The 21,821-nt window shown below is 40.9% G+C and overlaps 1 protein-coding gene across 2 annotated transcripts in view; it reads left to right on the top strand.

Annotated features, from left to right (window-relative positions):
- The window catches only part of LOC135879051 (charged multivesicular body protein 3), a 57,182-nt gene that overhangs the window by 3,338 nt on the left and 32,023 nt on the right, over positions 1-21,821 (top strand). Inside the window, exons 2-4 of one of the 2 annotated variants that reach the window (XM_065404859.1) lie at positions 2,351-2,490; positions 12,315-12,430; positions 15,934-17,924. In XM_065404859.1, coding sequence (XP_065260931.1) covers positions 2,351-2,490; positions 12,315-12,430; positions 15,934-17,506 — 1,829 coding nt within the window. In that variant the 3' untranslated portion in view covers positions 17,507-17,924. Of the gene's footprint in view, positions 1-2,350; positions 2,491-12,314; positions 12,431-15,933; positions 17,925-21,821 lie in introns of those variants that run through there. The other variant, XM_065404861.1, reaches the window with a different exon arrangement.

Below are 21,821 nucleotides of genomic sequence, written 5' to 3'. Positions count from 1 at the left end.
TTAACCCATTTTAGTTGATATAATAATACTTTGTCCATCATTTTGCTGTAAGAATAATAATATATAATATTAAAGAAACAATGAATTCACGCTTCTGTGGCTCTTTTGGATAATGTTGATGGCTAATTTGGCTTCTGAACCACTGAGTCTAGGGGTACGTCTTCACTACCCACCGTATCAGCAGGTAGCAATCGATTTATCCGGGATCGATATATCGCGTCTCGTTAAGACGCGATATATCGATCCCCGAACGCGCTCACCGTCGACTCCGGAACTCCACCAGAGCGAGCGGCGGTAGCGGAGTCGGCGGGGGAGCCGCGGCCGTTGATCCCACACCGTGTGGACCCCAGGTAATTCGATCCAAGATACTTCGACTTCAGCTACGCTATTCGCGTAGCTGAAGTTGCGTATCTTGGATCGATTTCCCTTCTCCCCCCCCGCCCCCCCCCCCCAGTGTAGACCAGCCCTAGGAGGAGAGAAGGATACCAACAAATATGTTAATCTTTATAATAATGTGCCAGCTTTCCCTATGTGCTCCTCAACCTAGCAATCTGACTGGTTTCTTACAGGTGTTGCTTCAGAGGTGGGTCTTGAGGAGAGGGTAGTGTAGTGGTTTTATAGCTCTATACATAAGAGCGTCACGTACAAAATGCAGTTGGGAATTAGGCATGGAAATGTTTGTGTGAGAAGCTGAGAAAGGATGAGGTTGGCATCTTTGAACGTGGCAAGCAACATAACGATTGAGCAGACCAGTAAAGAAGTGCGGTGTTGTAGAAGGGCCTTGATGACGAGGATGTGAAATTAGAATGTGATATGGCGAATGGGGTTGGGAGGCAGTGGAGGGATTCAGAGATAGGGCTGATGTGGACTGAGTAACAGGCAAGGAAGATAATTTCAGCAGCTTTTTTTAAATTGATTGTCAAGGGGATGTGGGTGTAGGAGAGGGGGAGGATGGAGAAGATGCAACAGTAATCAAGATGAGAGCTAGGACCTCAAAGAGTGTTTGGGCAGAAAGAAAAAGACTAGCATGGATTGATTCTTAATTTACACTAGTGAAAGTGAGAGGAGATTCGGGTCCCGTTGACTTAAAAAAAAATTGTTATTAATTGCTGATACCATTAACACTGACACTTTAAAAATCTAACTTGCTTTTCACCATTTACCTTGTTTAGTTACCTTTTTTTTTTTTTTTTTTTTTAATTACTTCCCTGGTTTGAACAGTGACAACTGATTAGTCAGTGTTGCTTGTCGCTTTTGCTTTTTGGCTCACATACTTTCATGAAGTTGTAATGTTTGGGTGCAAACACCGAAGGGGAATGTTTAACTCCAACCAAAATGTTGTCTGATTTTTTTTTTTTTTTTTTTTTTTAATGTCACAGAAACACTCCTATGATTAAGTTTTGTAACATTTCCCCCCCCTTTTTGGCTTTAAATCATGAGATGTCTCTCAATGAAGTTCATAGCTTTCTAACTACCAAGAGGTTCTACTTTAATTCTAAATTTCATACGTTCTGTAAGAAACAACTTCTTTGTTTACAAAAAAATGTTTTCAAGAGATTGTTAATACCGAATAACATTATAGCAGTTACTGTATTAAACTATCTGGTTTGTAATGTCTCCTAAAAGAAAGTATGGGAAAGGAAATGAGATAACAAAAGAGAGATTATCAAATAAGTTTATACACGTTGTTTTAAGGAAACAAATAATGTTGCTAGGCTTGAAGTTCTTAGGAAATGTTTACTACTTTGTAAATAGAATAAATCAGTTTTTAGAGTGGAATAATTTAACCTTAGGCTAGCTGTGTAAAAGCTACTTTGGATTATCCCACTGTAAGTAAAATTCTAATTATAGTGTTATTGATTAGACAGGTTTTTAGAATTCCAAATTGGCAGTTTTAACAATTTGTCTTTTGCGTGATCTCTTTGTTCACTATAGAACTACATTTCACGTAAAATAAAGGAGAAGACATCTAAACTAAAATTGATGTCTTCCAGTTTAGTACTGCAAATGTCAGACAACATCAACAGGGACTTATGAGGCTGAGAATACATGTGTTTGTTTTTCAGTATGTCCAATTACATATGTAGAGTATATCTGTGTAATGTTCATGTCTCATGGCTTATTGACAGCTAAAATTGGTGTGTGTTAACAGCATGAATATACGAATAAATTAAGAATAAAGTTTTAATTGTCCCTGGACTGAAGTGGTGCTGCACCCAGCTGTGTAAAATGTAATTAACAACATCTTCACTATCTGACGAAGAAATGGCTTTCGTATCAGAATATTTTTGATTAACGTGACCTTTATCAAATGTAGTGTAATTGTTTTTCCCTTCTGTCCATTCTTCAGGAGACCTCATGGAGGGTGAACTCTATTCTGCTCTCAAGGAAGAAGAGGCCTCTGAATCAGTTTCCAGTACAAACTTCAGTGGTGAAATGCACTTCTATGAGCTTGTAGAAGACACAAAGGATGGTATCTGGCTGGTACAGGTATTGGAAATTTTTCTAGTTTTTTCGTAGCTAAAATATGCTTCAAAGGAGAAGTTATTTTTGGAGACTAGTTCATCTAATAGCAACACGTAGGGTCTGAGTGTGCTAAGAGACTGTATTTGACTCTATGGAACAAGGAAAAGCCCCAGAAGGGTTCTCCAAGGTAACAAGCACTGGAGAACTAACCTGTGTGACAGCAGATAGGATAGGAAGTGACCGAATATCATAACTGTTTTTCATTAAACAGTTGGGGGAAGGATAGCTCAGTGGTTTGAGCATTGGCCTGCTAAACCCAGGGTTGTGAGTTCAATCCCTGAGGGGGCCACTTAGGGATCTGGGGCAAAATCAGTACTTAGTCCTGCTAGTGAAGGCAGGGGGCTGGACTCGATGACCTTTCAGGGTCCCTTCCAGTTCTGTGAGATAGGTATAGGTATTAAATGTCTCTTAGTAAACAGTATACTATAATATAGAATCAGTAAATAGCACAGTAATAGATATTTGTTAAGTGTACACACTACACTGGAATATAGCCAGGTACAGTAAGAATTTGCCATTGTACGTTATGTATATGCATTGTAACATTCCAGTAGGAAAAGATAGGGATTTGGGGGGAAAATGTACTAGACCCCGACTGGCCAGGATAAAAAAATGTGTGTTGCCACCTTCCCAAAGGTCACCACCAACAATTTTAAAGGAATAAAATTGGTTATGTACTGTCAATTGCATACTGAATTTGATTGCAACGTATTATTCATCAGCTTACTTAATACATTTTAAAAATGTAGTTGTTTATTACGATGACTGATCAAATAGTAGACTATATTAGAAATAATTATTTGAATATAACTGGTATTTTTGAATAATATTTGACCAGCTATAGAGTTGGTCACGGTTACTGCAAAAATAAAAATAGTTGAATAAATTATTTGATCCAGTGCAACTTATTGAATAGCATGTTTGCTAAATAGTATTTGCCCAGTCCTACAGAATAAAAGCAAGAAAGCTGTAGTGTCTCCTTTCCCTTCTTGGTTTCTCTCAATTTTTTTGTTCTAGTAAAAGCTTGTGGTATATGACTTTCTGAACTGTTTTCATTGTGTTTCCTCCTCTCTCTCTCTCCCCTCCCTTCCACATTTCTTACTCTACATTGTGGCCTCTACTTTTTGTTCCCCTATATTTTCTGTGTCTCCTTTCTTTCTCAAATCTCTTTATCATACTTTTTTTCTCCCCTAACTTATCTGATCAATCTGTACTGCTCCTCTCCATCTAATTGGCCACTCTGAGCCATATATATATATGTAGGGCTTGAAAATTTAACCAGACAGCTAATAGCCAGAGGACTAAACTTTCTAGGTACAGATCATTAATAAAGATAGGGGCTCCAGTGTTCATGGGCAGTGCCCAGGGAAGATGCCAACCCTACCTTCAGGGGCGGCTCTGTTTTTTGCCGCCCCGAGCATGGCAGTCAGGCGGCCTTCGGCGACACACCTGCGGGCGGTCCGCAGTCACACGGATTCGGCGGTGTTTCTGCGGGTGATCTGCCGGTCCCGCGGCTTCGGCGTACCCGCCACCGAATTGCCGCCGAAACCGCGGGACCAGCAGACCTCCCGCAGGCATGCCGCCAAAGGCCACCCGACTGCCACCCTCACGGCGACCGGCAGGCCGCCCCCCGCGGCTTGCCGCCCCAGGCATCCGCTTGCTGCGCTGGTGCCTGGAGCCGCCCCTGCCTACCTTCTTTTCCCCCACATTGCCAGCACTAATTGCTGGGGAACAGAAAGGAGCTGGGATTCCTATCAGGGTACTGTCCCTGGATCTCCAGTCAGCTTTGGCTGCTGTAATGAAGCAGGGGAAGAGTGACAGTCACAGCTCACCACGTGCCCAGCCAGTGTTTTGTAGGCTTTACAATTGAGGACGGTCTTAAAGTGGGTTTTGAAAGAGGATAAGGTAGTGGGTCTACACGGTTTTTTTTTTGGTTTTGTTTGTTGTTGTCCCCCCCGGGAGTCTTTCCTATGCGTAAATAATGGCACAGAAAAAGTACGGAGATGTTAGATTTTTCCTGAAACTGGTGGGTGCAAAGGCTGGTCAAGTGAGGGCTCACTTAAGACAGGTTTATCTGTGAGTTGTATCTGAGTGTATTGTTTAGGGCCAGCAATATAAACATTTGAAGAAACAGATGAAAGTCAGTATGCAAAGAAATGTCAAGTATTTTGTGGCTATGTTCCTTGTTTTTCTGTAAACTCTTACACAAAGCATCCAAGATAGTCTGCATCAATACAAGCAATCTCACCTTCCTCAATGACTGCATATGTCAAAGTGCCTGGTACTTCTCCGGTGAGCTTCCTTGGAGTCCCTGGAGCAGGAACCTTCTTTCTCTTGTATGAGCTCATCACCTCTTTCCTTTTATTCCTCTGCTTCTCACTTGCCAGCTGCTGATGTGGCATTTCCTCTTTGGTTGACAAGGAGGATAAGCAGTAACTCCAAGAGCTGAGGCCAGTGCAGTTTACCATACTGATAACCATGTTGATGTAGGATTGGTATGTGGCACTCTCGCTTCCTCTTATCCCTCCTGCTACAGCCTCAGCTCTGCAGACAGGTTGTAGAATTTCCTCATGCCTGATGACATGAGAGTGATTCCAATATCATTGTTACATTATATGACTCTCAAATATACAGCAAGTCATCTACAGATAAAATGCCTCTTTAAACGATATTGAGTATCATGTATGTGTTATAGTTGTCAGGGCTGTGGCCTAACTACTGCCATATACCATAAATGGACAGACCTGCAAAAACCTTCTGATCAGGTCTCCTGTCTCTGACCGTAGCCATTGTTGGAAGTGTCAGAGGAAGTTGTGAAACCCTCACAATATACCTGTACAACATTATACCATGAATGTGGAGAGGAAAAGGAAACTTCCAGGCTTCAGCTGCTGATTAGCTTATGGCATGAAAACATAAGGAGAGCTAGAATGAAATAAGGACTGTCAAAGGGGAGCAGCAAAGGATGTTCTAATTCATGTAAAATGTTGAAGTCTTTTCTGAATTTAAGCTGTTTGCCTGAATAATGTAATGTGGCAACAAGCTTTTTTGTGTTTTGGGAGGTTCTTGTTTTTGTGTTTTGCACACAAGGTCTTAACTTTTATATTTGCCTTTTAATTAATCAAGTTCTCTCTTGTTCTTGCATTTTAAAGAGAGCTGAGTAGAAGTACTCCACTCTTACAAAGAAGGCTGTTATTTATATATCACTTATGTCTTTTCCAATGGAAATAGTCTTTTATGTCTAGATTCACAAAGGTACTTAGGCACCTAAGTTCCAGTTTTAGAGTCCACTGCAATCCACAAGACTTCCAGGGAACTCATTCAAGCCTTAGGGTAAAAGTTCCCTAATCACCTAAGGTTTTGCCTCTGAACATGCATGCTTATGCCTCACTCTAGGCATTCAGACACCTATCTCCTGCTTAAGCCCCAGAGCAATTCACAAACAGGGAAGATGGGCATTTGTCTGCTTAACTTGCAGATGGAGCCAGATTAGGGTGACCATATTTCCCAAAGGGAAAAGAGAACACCAGGTGAGACTAGCCTGAGGTGCCCCGCTCCACCCCAACCCCCACGTGGGGCTGGTGTTGCTGCACGCCCAAGCCCTGCCTTCTCCTCTGCGTCAGGATGAGGCTAGAGTTGCTGCTTGCTTGAGCCCTGCCTCCCACTCTGTGCGGGGCTGGCATCACCGCTCCCCTCCCCCACACACACATTTCTCTGCACCCCACTTTTTTTACAAAACTGGGCGTTTGCTTTTGCCAAAAAAGTCGGGACAGCTAGGACAGGGCTTAAAAAAGGGACTGTCGGGCCAAAACAGGACGTATGGTCACCCTTGATTCAGTAGGTATGCTCAGAGGCTGCCTACTAGATCAGGTCCCATTCAAAATCTGAGGGGAGAGGAGGAGAAGGTGGTGCCCATCTTATAACTTTTAAACCAGTGGCTAGAGTACTCACCTGGGATGCGGGAGACTCAGGTTCAATTCACCCCTCTGCCAGAAGCAGGGAAAGAATTTGAACAGGTGGTCTCCAATCCCTCAGGAGAGTGCTCTAACCATTAAGCAATGGGATATTCTGATGTAGGGCTCCTAGTCATATACAGTAGAACAGCTTCTACTGTATATAAATACTTTGAGTAATTGGAACAGGGGGACTGGTCCCTGGGTCTCCATCCTCCAAGGGGGCACCCTAACCATCTGGCTACAAAGTCATTCTTTCTCTCTCTCTCTCTGGCCCAGTAACTCTAAGTATTTATCCACAACGGAAGAGCTTTAACATAAGAGACTGGGGGAGGCCTTTTCAGAATATCTAGAACTCAGTGGTTAGTGCACTCTCCTCAGATGTCAGACCCCTGTTCAGTCCCCTTTTTTTCTTTTAAGTTGGTATTTATTTCAAACAGCTGCTGTTTCACCATAGATAGATGAAATGATCCCCAAGTAGGCTCCATATTTGTTTGTAAAATGCTTTGGGTTCCTTTAGAGATTCAAGGTGGGTAAGGTAATATCTTTTATTGGACCAACTTCTGTTGGTAAGAGAGATAGGGTGACCAGACAGCAAGTGTGAAAAATTGGGATGGGGGTGGGGGGTAATAGGAGCCTATATAAGAGAGAGACCCAAAAATCGGGACTGTCCCTATAAAATGGGGACATCTGGTCACCCTAAAGAGAGACAAGCTTTTGAGTTCACACAGAGCTCTTCTTCAGGTCTGGGAAACGTACTCAGAGAGTCATAGCTAGGTACAAGATAGATCAGATTGGTTAATTTATTTATTGGTTAATAATAAAAGGTATTACCTCACCCACTTTGTGTCTTTAATATCCTGGGACCGACAAAGCTACAACAACATTGGGATTCTTCAGTCAAACAACTTTAGTCACCCTGTGTTCCTGATAAAATACTACATTTTAAATCAGGATGGATAAAAATCAATGATTTATTTTAAAAAAAAAATCAGATTTTTTTTTTATTTAAATTGGATTTTTTTGATAGGTTTTTTCTTCTAAAGATAGTTTTAATTAAGATACAGTATAGCTCAAAGATATCTCCTCATGGAATAGGGATTATAAATTCTAATTCTATACTATGAGACAATATATTCATGTAATGTTTAAGAAAAGTTTTGTAAATGAGTTCCAATAGTTCATGGATTAGGGACCCAATCTTATGGGGTTCCACAGGCTTCTGTATAGATTATTTAGGTTAATCTTTCTATCTACCCAATGGGACTCGGGACTCAGTCTAGAAGATACCATCTGAGTAACCAGTAAGGTAATAAAGAAGCTGTTTTATGCTGGTTTGGTGAATCTAAGTATTGGAATATCCACCAGCTTTATGGAGATTGTCTGCCCCATTCTTTGCAGTTCACCCTAATTGAGTGACCACAGCTGGCTCCCCACTAGGACCCGGGTCACACACTTGATTAACTTACTTTAATCAATGCTTAGTTGCTTAATTTTGCAGTTCTCAACTGTGGATTTGTGTCTCCAGAGATAACATGCTTGTTAACAGGAAAAATGTTTTAAAATAAATAAATTAAATAATATATAGAGGTGAGAAATAACAGACCTCAACTCTATTGTCCCTCTGCAAATTTGTGTACACAGAGTCAATCCCTTACCTCTCTCTAAAAGTGCAAAGTTTAAAAAGTTCAATGAATAGAAGATTGTTGGGGGCGGAATAGATCTGGATGAGGAGAAGAAGTCTGGAGATAAATGTGAGAAAGGAGGGACATATGCTTGTTTTGTTAAAAAATTATATGTTTGCTGTTGACGAAAAAAATCCAGACTACTTAACGTTGTTGTTTTAGTTAAATAAAACAATTAAAATGTCTGTCTGGTGATGTTCTCCTCCTAATACAGCATCGCAAGAAAATCATCCAAATATTAATGATTAACCTGTTGAATTGGAGATAGTTCATCTCCCAATGACTTCATAAATATCTGCTTCAATTACCTTTGGTAAATGAAATAACCAAACAATCATTCATTTTCTGATATAGCTGTAAAACTAATCTGAGAAGTTTTCAAAATAAATCACTGTTTAAAAATGTATAGTATGTACCTCTAAAAATGAAACCTACATCTATCTCTGAGTTGTGAAGAATATGTATTAAGGTTATAACAACTAACAAGAATGCACTTTTATGTAGAAAATCATGATTAAATCGAGTCTTCCTGACTAGTGATTTAAATAATGATTTAAATTGATTTAAATCAAATCCACCCTGTTTTAAATTAGCATGCATTATACCTTATTCTGTATGTGATATGATGAAAGCATTATTTATCATTAAAATTGTCTAATCTTATTTTAATGTTTTTTTGTATCAAAATATACCTAATCCCTCTCCTGAATCTCATCATAATCCCTCTTGTGCCTCAAATGCACAGAACATTTTTATCCTATGTCTCGTAACTGCGGTGTGTGTGGGTGGAATCTTTTAGTAATCAAAAATGCTAAAATAACATACTGTACTGGAGACGATACCAAAGTTTTATAATTAAATGCGGTTCTTGTCTTCAGTTGTCAACTGCTTGACCCTTCATTCACATTCTTGTGATGTTTGCACATCTTCTTGGAAATTTAATGAGGGACTAGATATTATTATAATGACCTGCAAAAAACTCTGCATGAAATAGCATGAAGGATAGCTGGCTTAAACCAATAGCAGAAATGAAATTTAGAATTTATGCTGCTACCCTGCTGTGCTCATGTTTGTGTATTTCTGGAGTAATGGAACAGGGAGTGATCTTTCTATGTTGCGTAGAGACAGCAGCTGATCTGGACAGTAGGAGTGTTTAATTTCCTCAAATTCATTGGCTTATGTCAAACCCTTCAACACTTGTATGGGATTTATAGTGGAATAATAGTAAAGTTTTAAAAAAACTCTTATAAGGGCAATTGGCAAAGCAAGTAGCAACTATACTGATTAGCTAATGATGGAGAAACCATTTGGCTGCACAATTGTCTGAGATGCTTTCATGTTGGGGGAAAGGGAGAGCCACTTCCTACTGATGTTGTTCTAGGCATCTATACCTTTACTCATCCAAATATCTGTTCTTAAAGGCCTTTTGGTCCCTTCGCCCCATAATTTTGAGTCACATCTTCATTGAGACTTCACTTGAAATCGTTTGGGACCTTTCACTCTAATCCAATGTCAATTAAGCTATTGTATTGCATGTTTTATTGTGCAATTTCCTGTCAAAATCTACAGGATTTTACATTGTTGCCATATTGTATATTCCTATATTAATTCTATTTTTTAATTTTAAGTAATATCTTAAAACAATATTATTGTATATTATAATATTAATATAATATTATAATATTAATATAATATTATAATAGACATGTATCTTTGTTTTTTAAAATGTTGTAATTAAAAAACCTAAGCATCAGAAGTCTGGAAATAATTAACGATCCAATACTAACTTTAATTCTGCTTTCATACTTTTCATTTATCAGTGGGATCACCGGTCTATCTTCAAGTACATAGATAGTACCCATTATCATAGTATCTGAGCATCTCATCATCTTTTAAAGTACTTATCCTTTCAATTCTGTAGATGAACTGAGGCTTAGAGAAACTAAATGACTTACCCAAGGTCACACAGGCACTTTGTGGCAGAGCATGGAATTGAATCCACATCTCCCAGGCTAGTGCCCTAACTACTGGACTATTATGCCTCTCCAAGTTGCCACACTACTCTACCTGACTAGTTGCTACATGACAGCAATTTGTCTTCTCTCTTCCATATACAGATAGCAGTGATCTGGACTGTGTAACCTCAACCAACCTTCTCACCTGTATTTAGACTCAGACTATGCATATAATCTTTAATATATACAGGAGTGTTGGTTAACACAGTACTTTTGTTATCATACTGGGTCCTCTTGACACATTAAATCACTAATGGACTATTATGATGTAAATTTTATTACATTAATTCCCATTCAAACTGATATCCGTTTGCAGATTATGAACATGTGTAGCATGAAATGTGATGCATAGAGGATAAAATCCTACCCTGTCTGTGCACTGAACTAGTGATGTCAGCAGGTGTTCACTGTGCAGAGTGGCTGCAATATATGGCTCTTTGCCATCTTAGTATTTTACAAAGAAAACAAAACAAAAGACACAATTCCAAGATGTGCTAGCAAAACTTCATTTTGCAAAACCATGTTGTAAATTAGTTTTTTAACTAGATCCGTCATGGTTTAAAACCACTAATAATGTGTTCATTCTCTAGTGCAAATAAATAACCAATTCCAACAGAGAAGCTTTTTTGTCATTTGAACATAATGCAACTGTGCTGTAATGGTGCAATCAGTGCAAACAGCCAAATTGCACTGACGCCTACTAGTGACTGTTGTATTTTCTTGGCGGTCATTACAAGTAATTGTATAGTGCAGTATGGAAGTGGGAGAGACAGTGAAGTAGTGTTTCACTTTTATGTAATGTTAAAATATATTTGTCCTCTGGACTTCCGACAGCCTTGTTTTTCCCCTATACAATGGAAGAGTTTCTGGCTGTCTTAGAATTTTTGGTTCTGGCCATCCAATCTTTAATTATGTTTCAATTGTCCTAATGTTTGCTCACAATGACTATGCAGCCGCCTGCACAAGCAACATAGGGTGGCTAATCATGATGGAGATAGCAACTTTTGCCGAGTGTGTGAAATTTCCGATTGTTAGGTCAGATGATCATTGGGACCACTTTTACTGTGTTTATTTTAATAAACACTTGACAAACGTGAGTTTTAAAATGAAGTCTGAAATCATTTAGAAAGTGACAACCAGTCAGCTTTTAGGGCATATTAAGCATTTCTAAAATAAGCAATGTGTGTAGATACTGTAATGTCACACTGATTGATTCGTGATCAATCATATAACTTAAAATTACCTGTCAGCAGCTTGCAGGCAGTTTTTTAACACTCTCTCTCTCTCTCTCTCTCTCTCTCTCTCTCGGTTTTGATAAGTCAGATGATGAGTGTTTTAATAATTTATTTGTGGCACCTTTGATCAAAGAGGCTCTGAGCATTTTATAGACATTATTAACTAAGCCTTGGAACCTCTCTGTGAATTAAGTATTAACCTCATGTTGCAAATGGGGAAGAAGCCTCATGTTGCAAATGAGGCATGGAGTAGTTACATACAGTCCTAGAGTGAGTGACTGGTAGAGTTGGAATTAAATTCCTAGGTGCCGGTCTGTGGATCTAATCACTAGACAGCATTGCCTCCTTTGGCAAATGGCTTAAGGGAGTCTAATATGGTAATGGTTGTGTGTAGTCTAAAGCAGCTATGTATAATTCTACTTGCTCTGGATCAACTTCTTTTGGGTAGGTTTTAGTTTTTCATTGGGATAGAGAGGAGAGACTGGTGAGTAATGTATCACTAACATTTTCCTCACTGTGGTAAAGAGCAAGCATATTTTTGTACCTGGGCTGGTAAATTTTAATGAGTTTTGCAAGGCTGCTATTAAATGTTAGAAGCTTTGGTATGTAGCAAATAATTATATTAGTTGTCATGTCCCTGACATGTTTTTCTCTTGGCAAGAAACCATTATACTCCTACTACCAATGTTACAGCTTCACTTACCAAACACAGTCATTTAGCTAGGGATAGACAAAACTTCAGAATGAAATCTTTAGTATATTCTGGAGGAAATGAAATATTGAGGATGAACCAGTTTCTGTTTTCATTAAAAGTGAACTTAATTGTAGGAGAGCAGATGTCGTAAAATGTTGATTAAGTTTGTTTCTGGGACTAAAGCTTTTTTCACCCTTTGGCAATAGGTGATAGCGAATGATAGAAGTCCTCTCGTGGGTAAAGTCCATTGGGAAAAAATGGTGAAGAAAGTATCAAGGTTTGGCATACGGACAGGCACTTTTAACTGCTCCAGTGACCCCAGGTATGTTCTTTAAAGGGTGATTTAAATCCGTAAGATGTCTTAAAGTACAGTTGGATTCTAACTGGAATGCCTTCTGTTGTAAAGGTAGCCACGACAAAAGGCTGCTACCTGCAGGTTTTTATCTCCACTAAAGTATGTTCAAAACTCTCCATTATGATTTTCATAAATTACCCATAAAATTGCTGCTACTAAAAGCAGCATCAGAGAAATATATATTTACAGCAGTGTGAAAAGATGACTAAATGACTCTGTTGGCTTTATAGCCATGACTGAAGTTAATGGGAATTGTGCTCACTTATGGCCTGGCTGAATTTGGCCCATGTTGGATGCATTTATTAGTTACAAGACTCTAAATCTTAGTCTGAAAAGGGGGGCAAAATATATATGTTTTATGGCCACCGTGTTTTAACTGTGGGGTTGTCCAAATGGGCAGGGAAAGTCCACTGGAGCTCTACACGCTAGCTACTCCACACTAACTCCCTGTGTGGACACTCTCTTACTGTGCACCAATAGTGCCTTTGTGCACATTAGCTTAATGTACTTTGGAAGTGCATTAAGCTAAACTGCCCAAAGGCACTCTTAGTGCTCATAAGAATGGCCATACTGGGTCAGACCAAAGGTCCATCTAGCCCAGTATCTTGTCTTCCGACAATGGTCAATGCCAGGTGCTTCAGAGGGAATGAACAGAATAGGTAATCATTAAATGATCCATCCCCTGTCACCCATTCCCAACTTCTGGCAAACAGAGGCTAGGGATACTTCAGAGCATGGTTTTGCATCCCTGCCCATTCTGGCTAATAGCCATTGATGGACCTATCCTCCATGAACTTACCTAGTTATTTTTTGAACCCTGGTATAGTCTTGGCCTTCACAACATCGTCTGGTAAAGAGTTCCACAGGTTGACTGTGTGTTGTGTGAAGAAATACTTCCTTTTGTTTGAATTAAACCTCCTGCCTATTAGTTCTTGTGTTATGAGAAGGAGTAAATAACACTTCCTTATTTACTTTCTCCACACCAATCATTATTTTATAGACCTCTATCATATCCCCCCCCCTTTAGTTGTATCTTTTCCAAGCTGAAAAGTCCCAGTCTTATTAATCTGTCCTCATATGGAAGCTATTCGATATCCCTAATCATTTTTGTTGCCCTTTTCTATACCTTTTTAAATTCTAATATATGTTTTTTGAGATGGGGTGACCAGATCCGCACGCAGTACTCAAGATGTGGGCATACCATGGATTTATATAGAGGCAATAGGATATTTTCTGTCTTATTATCTATCCCTTTCACAATGATTCCCAACATTGTTAGTTTTTTTTGACTACCACTACGCATTGGAAAAAGGGCTCAGTAAGAATGTCCACATGGGGAGTTAGTGTGGAGTAGCTAGTGCACTTTAAGTTCACATCCTAGCTTACTGTGCACGGACTTCCATGTGTAGACAAGCCCTTTGTTTGAACCTTGACAATAGTACCCGATTCTCAGAAGAATGTACATAGGATATTGTTCCCTCTGAGCCTGAGGAATGTGTGTATATACATGTGTAAATATGAACACACCCTTTTAACAACATATAGTATCCTGTTGGAAAGTAGACATAACGTAACCGAAGCTCTTAAATGTGCCAGAGACTCTCTGATTCTTGAACATAACTGTACATGGAAGAATCTCCGAAGAATCTGTTTCAGCTGCTTCAACAGCAGCTGTTGCTATGCTGTTGCAAAACCAATGAAATCCTTATCACTTAGCAGGCGTCAGTGGTCACTTCCTTCAGAGGACAGACAAACTTGCCATGAATTTCAGTAGTATGTACAGGAAGAGTAGTATATGTGTGCATGAGTCTTATATGGTCTTAATCCTAAAAGTTTACAGAAGTCCTAAACTCAATAGGATGAGAGAAATTTTAGATTATAAGTGTTTATGCAAGCTAATATTGTATGATTTTTTTTTTTTAACTTTAAACATCTTAAAAATGAGAGGCAGCATTCAGAGATTCATAGCGTTTAAGGCCAGAAGAGACCATTAGAACATCTAGTTGTGTATGTAATTTCTGACTAGTCTTCACATTGTGATCAAATATTAGTTTTGTTTCTTTAAGTTAGATTTTATTTAAAAATAACGTTGTATTTTAGACTTTTTTGTCTTGCTGAATAAATGCTCATGAATAATTTTCATCAGACAACAGTTGAAACTCCCACTAAGAGCACCAACATCATCATCAGTTAAGATTCTTTTGCTATCGGCATAATATCTTGTGGCCCTTTCAAAAAATTAATGTTAACTTCTTTTTGTGGTGGCAGCAATTAATTTTTTTATATGGGGAATTTAAAAATAATTGCTCAAAACTATGACTACAGATAGAAAGGGAATAGATTATTTGGATGGTGAGCCAGTCTTCATGCTTTTATTCCTTTGCAGAACTTGTTTGTCAGGCTTGGAAAGAGAGGCAGATGGCTGTGTTTATAGTTATTGTTGGTTTTTTAAGATGTCCTGAAAAATTTATCAGACACCTGCTAACTAAACTGATTAGTCATAGGCTGATACAAAAGGTTTGTGGGGTAAGAGGTCACTAGTGAGTTCCAGGAACAACACCTGGCTGACCAGCCCAGCCCCACAGTTGCTGGGATTAGAAAAGGTTCTTGGAAATCTGCCAGGGAGTTGTCTGTGGACCCTCTTGGGAGCTTAGTCTTTATCAAACTTGGGCTAGTAGATGTTTGTTTGAAGTCAGTCTCTCTTCCCTTCCTTCAGCCAGCTGGAAAGCAGAGAAGCTTTCTCTCGTAGAACTTCAGTCCAGAACCTCCTGGCAGAATGCCTCTGCTCCTTTTCCCTTAACAGTGCTTCTTTTTATGTCTTCCACCCCACTGAATAGCTTCAGTACCTGCCTCTGTGGCTCATAGCTTTGCCAAGAAGCCAGAGTGAAATTACATGATTCTTCTCTCTTCAAAGCAGCAGTGAAACAGACTAACTTCACTCTGCTACTGCTTGACAAAGCTATGAATAACAACAGAAGCACCCGGGAGGTTAGTTTGCAGAGTCAAGAAAGCAGGGCTGCATCTGTTTACATTGTAAAGGTTATCTCTACAACTGGAAGGCCTAGGAACTTAATCACTTCTAAAATTAACGCTTTCTACTTACCTCTCGAAAGTGAGCACGTTTTTTTTTTTTCAAGTTCTACTATAAGAACTTCGATATCAGTGATACATGACTTTATTACTTATAATAAACCCTTATTTAGCACTTTCCTCATCAACAATGCTTTACGCATCCTCTCAAGACCCCACAGCACCCTTGTGAAGTATGTAGGAAAGTAGAGGAATTATAACAGCAGGTTCTGGGAGTGGGGAAAGGTTTCCAGGGGTGTTGAGCGCGCACACCTCCCATTTATTTTGCTGTGTGCAGGTGCTCAGTGCCTCTGATAATCATCAGACTTGCATTCAAAATTTAAGGACTGCTGTCCTAGAAATATAAAACTCCATAGTCTTATCCACTATTTTCTTTGCAGATACTGCAGGAGAAGAGGCTGGGTGAGATCCACACTAATTATGTCAGTCCCACAAACCAGTACCTCCAAGGGGAAAGTGATGCTTAAAGAATACAGTGGACGCAGAATTGAAGCTGAGCACATTTTCAAGTGGATAACAGCCCATGCAGCTTCTCGGATCAAAACTATCTACAACTCTGAACATTTAAAAGAAGAATGGAACAAAAGTGACCAGTATCGGGTGAAAATATACCTGTTTGCTAACCTTGACCAGCCTCCAGCTTTCTTCTCTGCACTAAGTGTAAAGTTTACTGGAAGAGTTGAGTTTATTTTTGTGAATGTAGAAAACTGGGACAACAAGAGTCATATGGCGGAGATTGGTATCTTTAAGACCCCATCCTATGTACTTAGAACTCCAGAGGGAATTTACAGGTATGGGAATAACACTGGTGAATTTATATCCCTACGAGCCATGGATTCCTTCTTGCGCTCAATACAACCTGAAGTTAATGATTTATTTGTTTTAAGCTTAGTATTGGTTAATCTGATGGCTTGGATGGACCTATTTATCACACAAGGTGCTACTATAAAGCGTTTTGTGGTTCTTATAAGCACTTTAGGGACGTATAATTCTCTCTTAATTATTTCTTGGCTACCTGTGTTGGGCTTTTTGCAGTTACCTTACTTAGATAGCTTTTATGAGTATAGTTTAAAACTCTTCAGGTATTCTAATACAACTACTCTGGCTTCGTGGGTGAGAGCTGACTGGATGTTCTACTCATCACACCCAGCCCTATTCCTCAGCACTTACCTGGGTCATGGCTTACTAGTAGATTACTTTGAGAAAAAAAGACGACGGAACAACAATGATGAAATAAATGCCAATAACTTGGAATGGCTGTCAAGTCTGTGGGACTGGTACACCAGCTACTTGTTCCACCCAATTGCTTCTTTTCAACACTTCCCCTATGAATCAGATTGGGACGAAGACCCAGATTTGTTCTTAGAGCGATTAGCTTTCCCTGATTTATGGCTTCACCCTCTGATACCAACTGATTATATAAAAAGTTTACCAATGTGGAGGTTTAAACGTCTTGGCATCCATTCTGAAGAGGAAATGTTGGAAGCCTCTCAAGAAAGTGAAAGTGACTCAGACAGTGAAAGCAAAGATGTCTTGAGTGGTGAAAAAGAAGTATCTGAGGATGAGCGAAGTACAGTTCACAGTCCCAGTGAAGGAGAGCCTCAGTGCAATGCTGAGATCTGTTCATGTGCCAATAAAAATGGTCATAACGAGCCATATGAAAGGAAAGCGAGGTTGTATGGATCATATAGCACTACAGAAGACATGGAACCAGATTGGTCAGCCTGGCCCTCTAATATGTTGCACTGTACAGAATGTGTTGTGTGTCTAGAGAATTTTGAAAATGGATGTCTGCTAATGGGTTTACCATGTGGTCATGTGTTTCATCAGAATTGCATCGTGATGTGGTTAGCTGGGGGGCGACATTGCTGCCCAGTTTGTAGATGGGCTTCTTATAAGAAAAAGCAGCCATATACACATCATCAGCCTTTGTCAAATGATACCCCATCTTAGCTGTGTACTAATGTCCTTTGTAAGCTTTCAGTATATTACAGCTTGCCTTTTAAATGTTAGTCACTTAAAGATTTTGTGGTTTGAAGTTTTAGTTTAAATGTTAGTGCAGTGAACTAAAATATACATGATGGTAATGTTAATGACAGAATCATTTGGTTGCCTTGTATGTTGAAACTGAATGCATACTTACTATACAATTAATTATTTTTTCCTTTACAACATTTGGAAATTTAATGCAGTTTTTGTAAGCACAAAGATCAAGCCTACAACAAAAGTGTATTCCAGCAAAAGTTTACAAGTTAGGGTTTGGGTGAACATTTGAAATTCTAATCTGAGATAATTGCATAATTTGAGTTTCTTCTTTTAGAGTCTGCTCAGCACACCTTTGTTGAATAATGTATGTTATATGACAGTACCATTTAAAAATAAATCCGTAAAATAAATTATTTTAAAAGGAGAAGGCTGCAGATTTGTAATATTATTTTTGATAAATATCCTGTGCGTGTGGCTACAGATGTCACCAGTCTTATATAGCTGTGAAGACAAATAAAAACGTAATGCAAACTTTTGTCTCTGTATACAGAAAAAATGCAAAAATCAGTAAGTACAACTTCTTATCTCACTCAGAGCCATTTAAACTCATTACTATTTCAGACTTGGAGCAAGACCTATAGATCATCTTTCTGGTGGTGGAAGAATTTGTTTTATTGTGGTAGTTCCAAAAATGTGCTAGACGCTTGCCAAACACTGGAAGACAATGTGTCCCTGGCTTGAAGAGTTCTCCTTTGTAAGCATTTCTGAGCCTGCTTTTTGCTGTTGTGTGCTGTTCTGCAGTTCATTCTGCAGACCGCTTTGTAAAAGGTCTATGACAGATGATCTCCCTCTCTCCCCTCATAACCCTCCATTGCTTGGTCCTTTGTGTCTCATTCTACAGCCAGCCATAAGGGCATGTGGAGCTTAGTATGAGATCCACTGTACTAGGTGGCATAGCATTGTCACATAATGACCAAAACAACTTTTATAATACTGTTTATTTAAATAACAAGTTTGAGATGTCAAAGTCCAACTGTTTCTTATTTCCTGTGTGTACAGTGCGGGCAGCAGTGGGGAGGATGGGTGCTTAATATGGTGGCAAAGTGTAAGTGTTACAACCTTGATGCATAAAATGGATGAAGGTATTTTGTTTACACGTGTCAAAAATCATCTAGCTGAAAATCCAGCATGGAAACTTTCAGTGCAAAAGATAACTTTTGATAAGAAGGTAAATAAAAAGAATGCAACTATGCAGTATTTCTTTTTAACAGGGGCTCAGTCAACTTGATGTTAATTTGAACATTTGTACTGCATAGTTCTGATTGAATGCTGTTGAACTTGCTTGAATACGACTAATTTTACCAGGTGTCCCGTATTCACCATAGGGAAATATGGTCACCCTATGTCAGTGGTTCTCAAACTTTTGTATTGGTGACACACAGCAAGCCTCTAAGTGCGACACCCCCCCCCCCTTATAAATTAAAAACACTTTTAAAATATATATTTGACACTGTTATAAATGCTGGAAGTGAAGGGGGGTTTGGGGTGGAGGCTGACAGCTCACGACCCCCCATGTAATAACCTTACAACCACCCCCAGTTTGAGAACCCCTTCCCTATGTTAAGTACCCATCGGGGCGAGCTCAACACCCAGGGCCGTTGGCTGCAACATGACCTAGCCCTTCATATCAATTCAGGGAGCTCAGAGGGTTTGCCTGGCATGCCAGGTTTTGTTGCCCCACCTGGTAGGCAAGGTGTGCAGGTCCTGATGGACAGTACAGCTGCAATGTACTACAACAGGCAGGGCGGCGCCAGGTCTTCAGCCCTCTGTTGGGAAGTGCTCAGCCTCTGGGATTTTTTGTGTGCGGCACGCCATTCATTTGGTGGCCGCCCACCTGCCTGCTGCCACGAACGTCCTGGCGAATTGCCTCAGCAGGACCTTCTCGTCTCACCACAAATGGTCGCTCCATCTGGAGGTTGTCAGCCTAGTTTTCTGGAGGTAGGGGGACTCCCCAGGTGGACCTGTTTGCATCCAGACAGAACAGGAAGTGCCAGGTGTTCTGTTCTCTGCTGGGCAGGGACAAGGGCTCCCTGTTGAACACATTCCTGATCCCGTGGTTGGGTGCACTCATGTGCACCTTCCTGCCAGGGCCACTAATCCACAGAGTCCTGCTCAAGGTGAAGCAAGACAAAGCAACTGTCATCCTTGTAGCCCCAGCATGGCCTCATCAGCAGTGGTTCACCAGGTGCTGAGTCTTTCAGCAGCCACCCCGTTGCAGCTGCCTCTTCAGCTGGCGCTGCTGTCCCGGAACCACGGGAACCTGCTGCATCCGAACCTGGCAGCGCTGCACCTGGCGGCCAGGTTTCTGCATGGCTGAGTAGGGAGGAATGGCAGAGTTCCGCTGGTGTCCTGCTGGGCAGCAGGAAGCCCTCCTCCAGGGCTACCTACGTAGCAAAATGAAAGCAGTTCACGTGTTGGGCCTCGGATCGCCACATCTGGGTGGAAGAGGGCCCCCTGCAGGACGTCCTGGACTATTTGTTACACCTGAAGCTCCAGAGCCTGTCACTGTCTTCAGTCAAGAGGCACCTGGTAGCCATTTTGACTTTCCATCCTCTGTTTCAGGGCAGGTCACTATTCGCCCATCTCGTGATGGCGCGGTTCCTGAAAGGTCTGGAACGTCTTTACCTGCGTGCCCGGGACCCAGTCCCTCCTTGGGATCTGAACCTTGTGCTGTCCAGGCTCACGGGACCCCCGTTTGAGCCCCAGGCTTCCTGCTCCCTTCGGCTTCTCTCCTGGAAGGTCTCCTTTTTGGTCACTATAACTTTGGCCCATAGGGTGTCCAAGATCAGGGCGCTCACGTCGGAGCCCCCTTACATGATCTTCTATAAGGACAAGGTCCAGCTGTGTCCATACCCGGCTTTTCTGCCCAAGGACGTCTCTCAGTTCCATACTGGTCAGGACATATATCTTCCGGTCCTCTGCCCAAAGTCTCATGCTACAGAGGAGGAACGCAGGCCGCAAACCCTGGATGTCAGGCGGGCACTGGCCGTCTACATAGAGAGGATGAAGCCATTCCATAAGTCTATGCAACTGTTTGTTGCCGTCGCAGACCAGATGAAGGGTTGTCCAGTGTCTACCCAGAGAATCTAATCCTAGATCACGGCCTGCATCCGCTACTGCTATGAGCTGGCGAACGTGCCACCGCCAGTGATTGTGACGGCCCACTTAACTAGAGCGCAAGGGTCATTGGCGGCCTTCCTCGCTCAGGTGCCGATCCAGGAAATTTGCCGTGCTGCAACTTGGTTGTCCATCCACACGTTTGTTTCACACTATGCGCTGACCCAGCAGGCTCAGGCTGATGCTGGTTTCAGCAGAGCAGTACTCCAATCTGCAAGACTGTGAACTCCGAGCCCACCCCCGTGGATTCTGCTTGTGAGTCACCTACAATGGAATCGATATGAGCAAGCACTCGAAGAAGAAAAAACAGTTACCCACCTTTTTGTAACTGTTGTTCTTCGAGATGTGTTGCTCATGTCCATTTCATTACCCGCCCTCCTGCCCCTCTGTCGGAGTTGTCGGCAAGAAGGAACTGAGAGGGCACAGGGCCGGCGGCACCTGTTATACCACGCCATGAGCGCGGCACTCCAGAGGGCACCACAGCTGGCCCTACAGGTACTGCTAAGGCAAAAGTCTCCGGCTGCGTCGTGGGTGCACGTACACCTACAATGGAAAGGATGTGAGCAACACATCTCAAAGAACAACAGTTACAAAAAGGTGGGTAACCGTTTATCCATCCTCTGTTGTGTGGTCTCAGCTTCTGGCAGTTGGAGGTTTAGGGACACCCAGAGCATGGGGTTATGTCCCTGACCATGTTACCTAATAGCCATTGTGGGACCTATCTATGAACTTATCTAATTCTTTTTTGAACCCAGTTATGCTTTGGCCTTCACAAAATCACATGACAACAAGTTCCGCAGGTTGACTGTGTTGTGTGATGAAGTACTTCCTTTTGTTTGTTTTAAATGTGCTGCCTGTTGATTTCTTTGGGTGACCTTTGGTTCTTGTGATATGTGAAGGGATAAATAAATAACACTTACTTCACATCATTAATGGATTTTATAGCTCTCTATCATATCCCTCCTTAGTAATCTCTTTCCTAAGATGAACAGTTCTATGCAACACTACTACAGTAATGGTCAGGCAGAGTGCACCTTTGGGCTAAGTGTACACTGTGGGTTACAGAAAGTTGTCATGTAATGTGAAAACTGAGGCCAATATTTGT

This window comes from Emys orbicularis, chromosome 5 (genome assembly GCF_028017835.1).
Source record: "Emys orbicularis isolate rEmyOrb1 chromosome 5, rEmyOrb1.hap1, whole genome shotgun sequence".
In the NCBI taxonomy this organism is placed as follows: domain Eukaryota; kingdom Metazoa; phylum Chordata; order Testudines; family Emydidae; genus Emys; species Emys orbicularis.
This window is presented reverse-complemented; position numbering and strand designations above follow the sequence as displayed.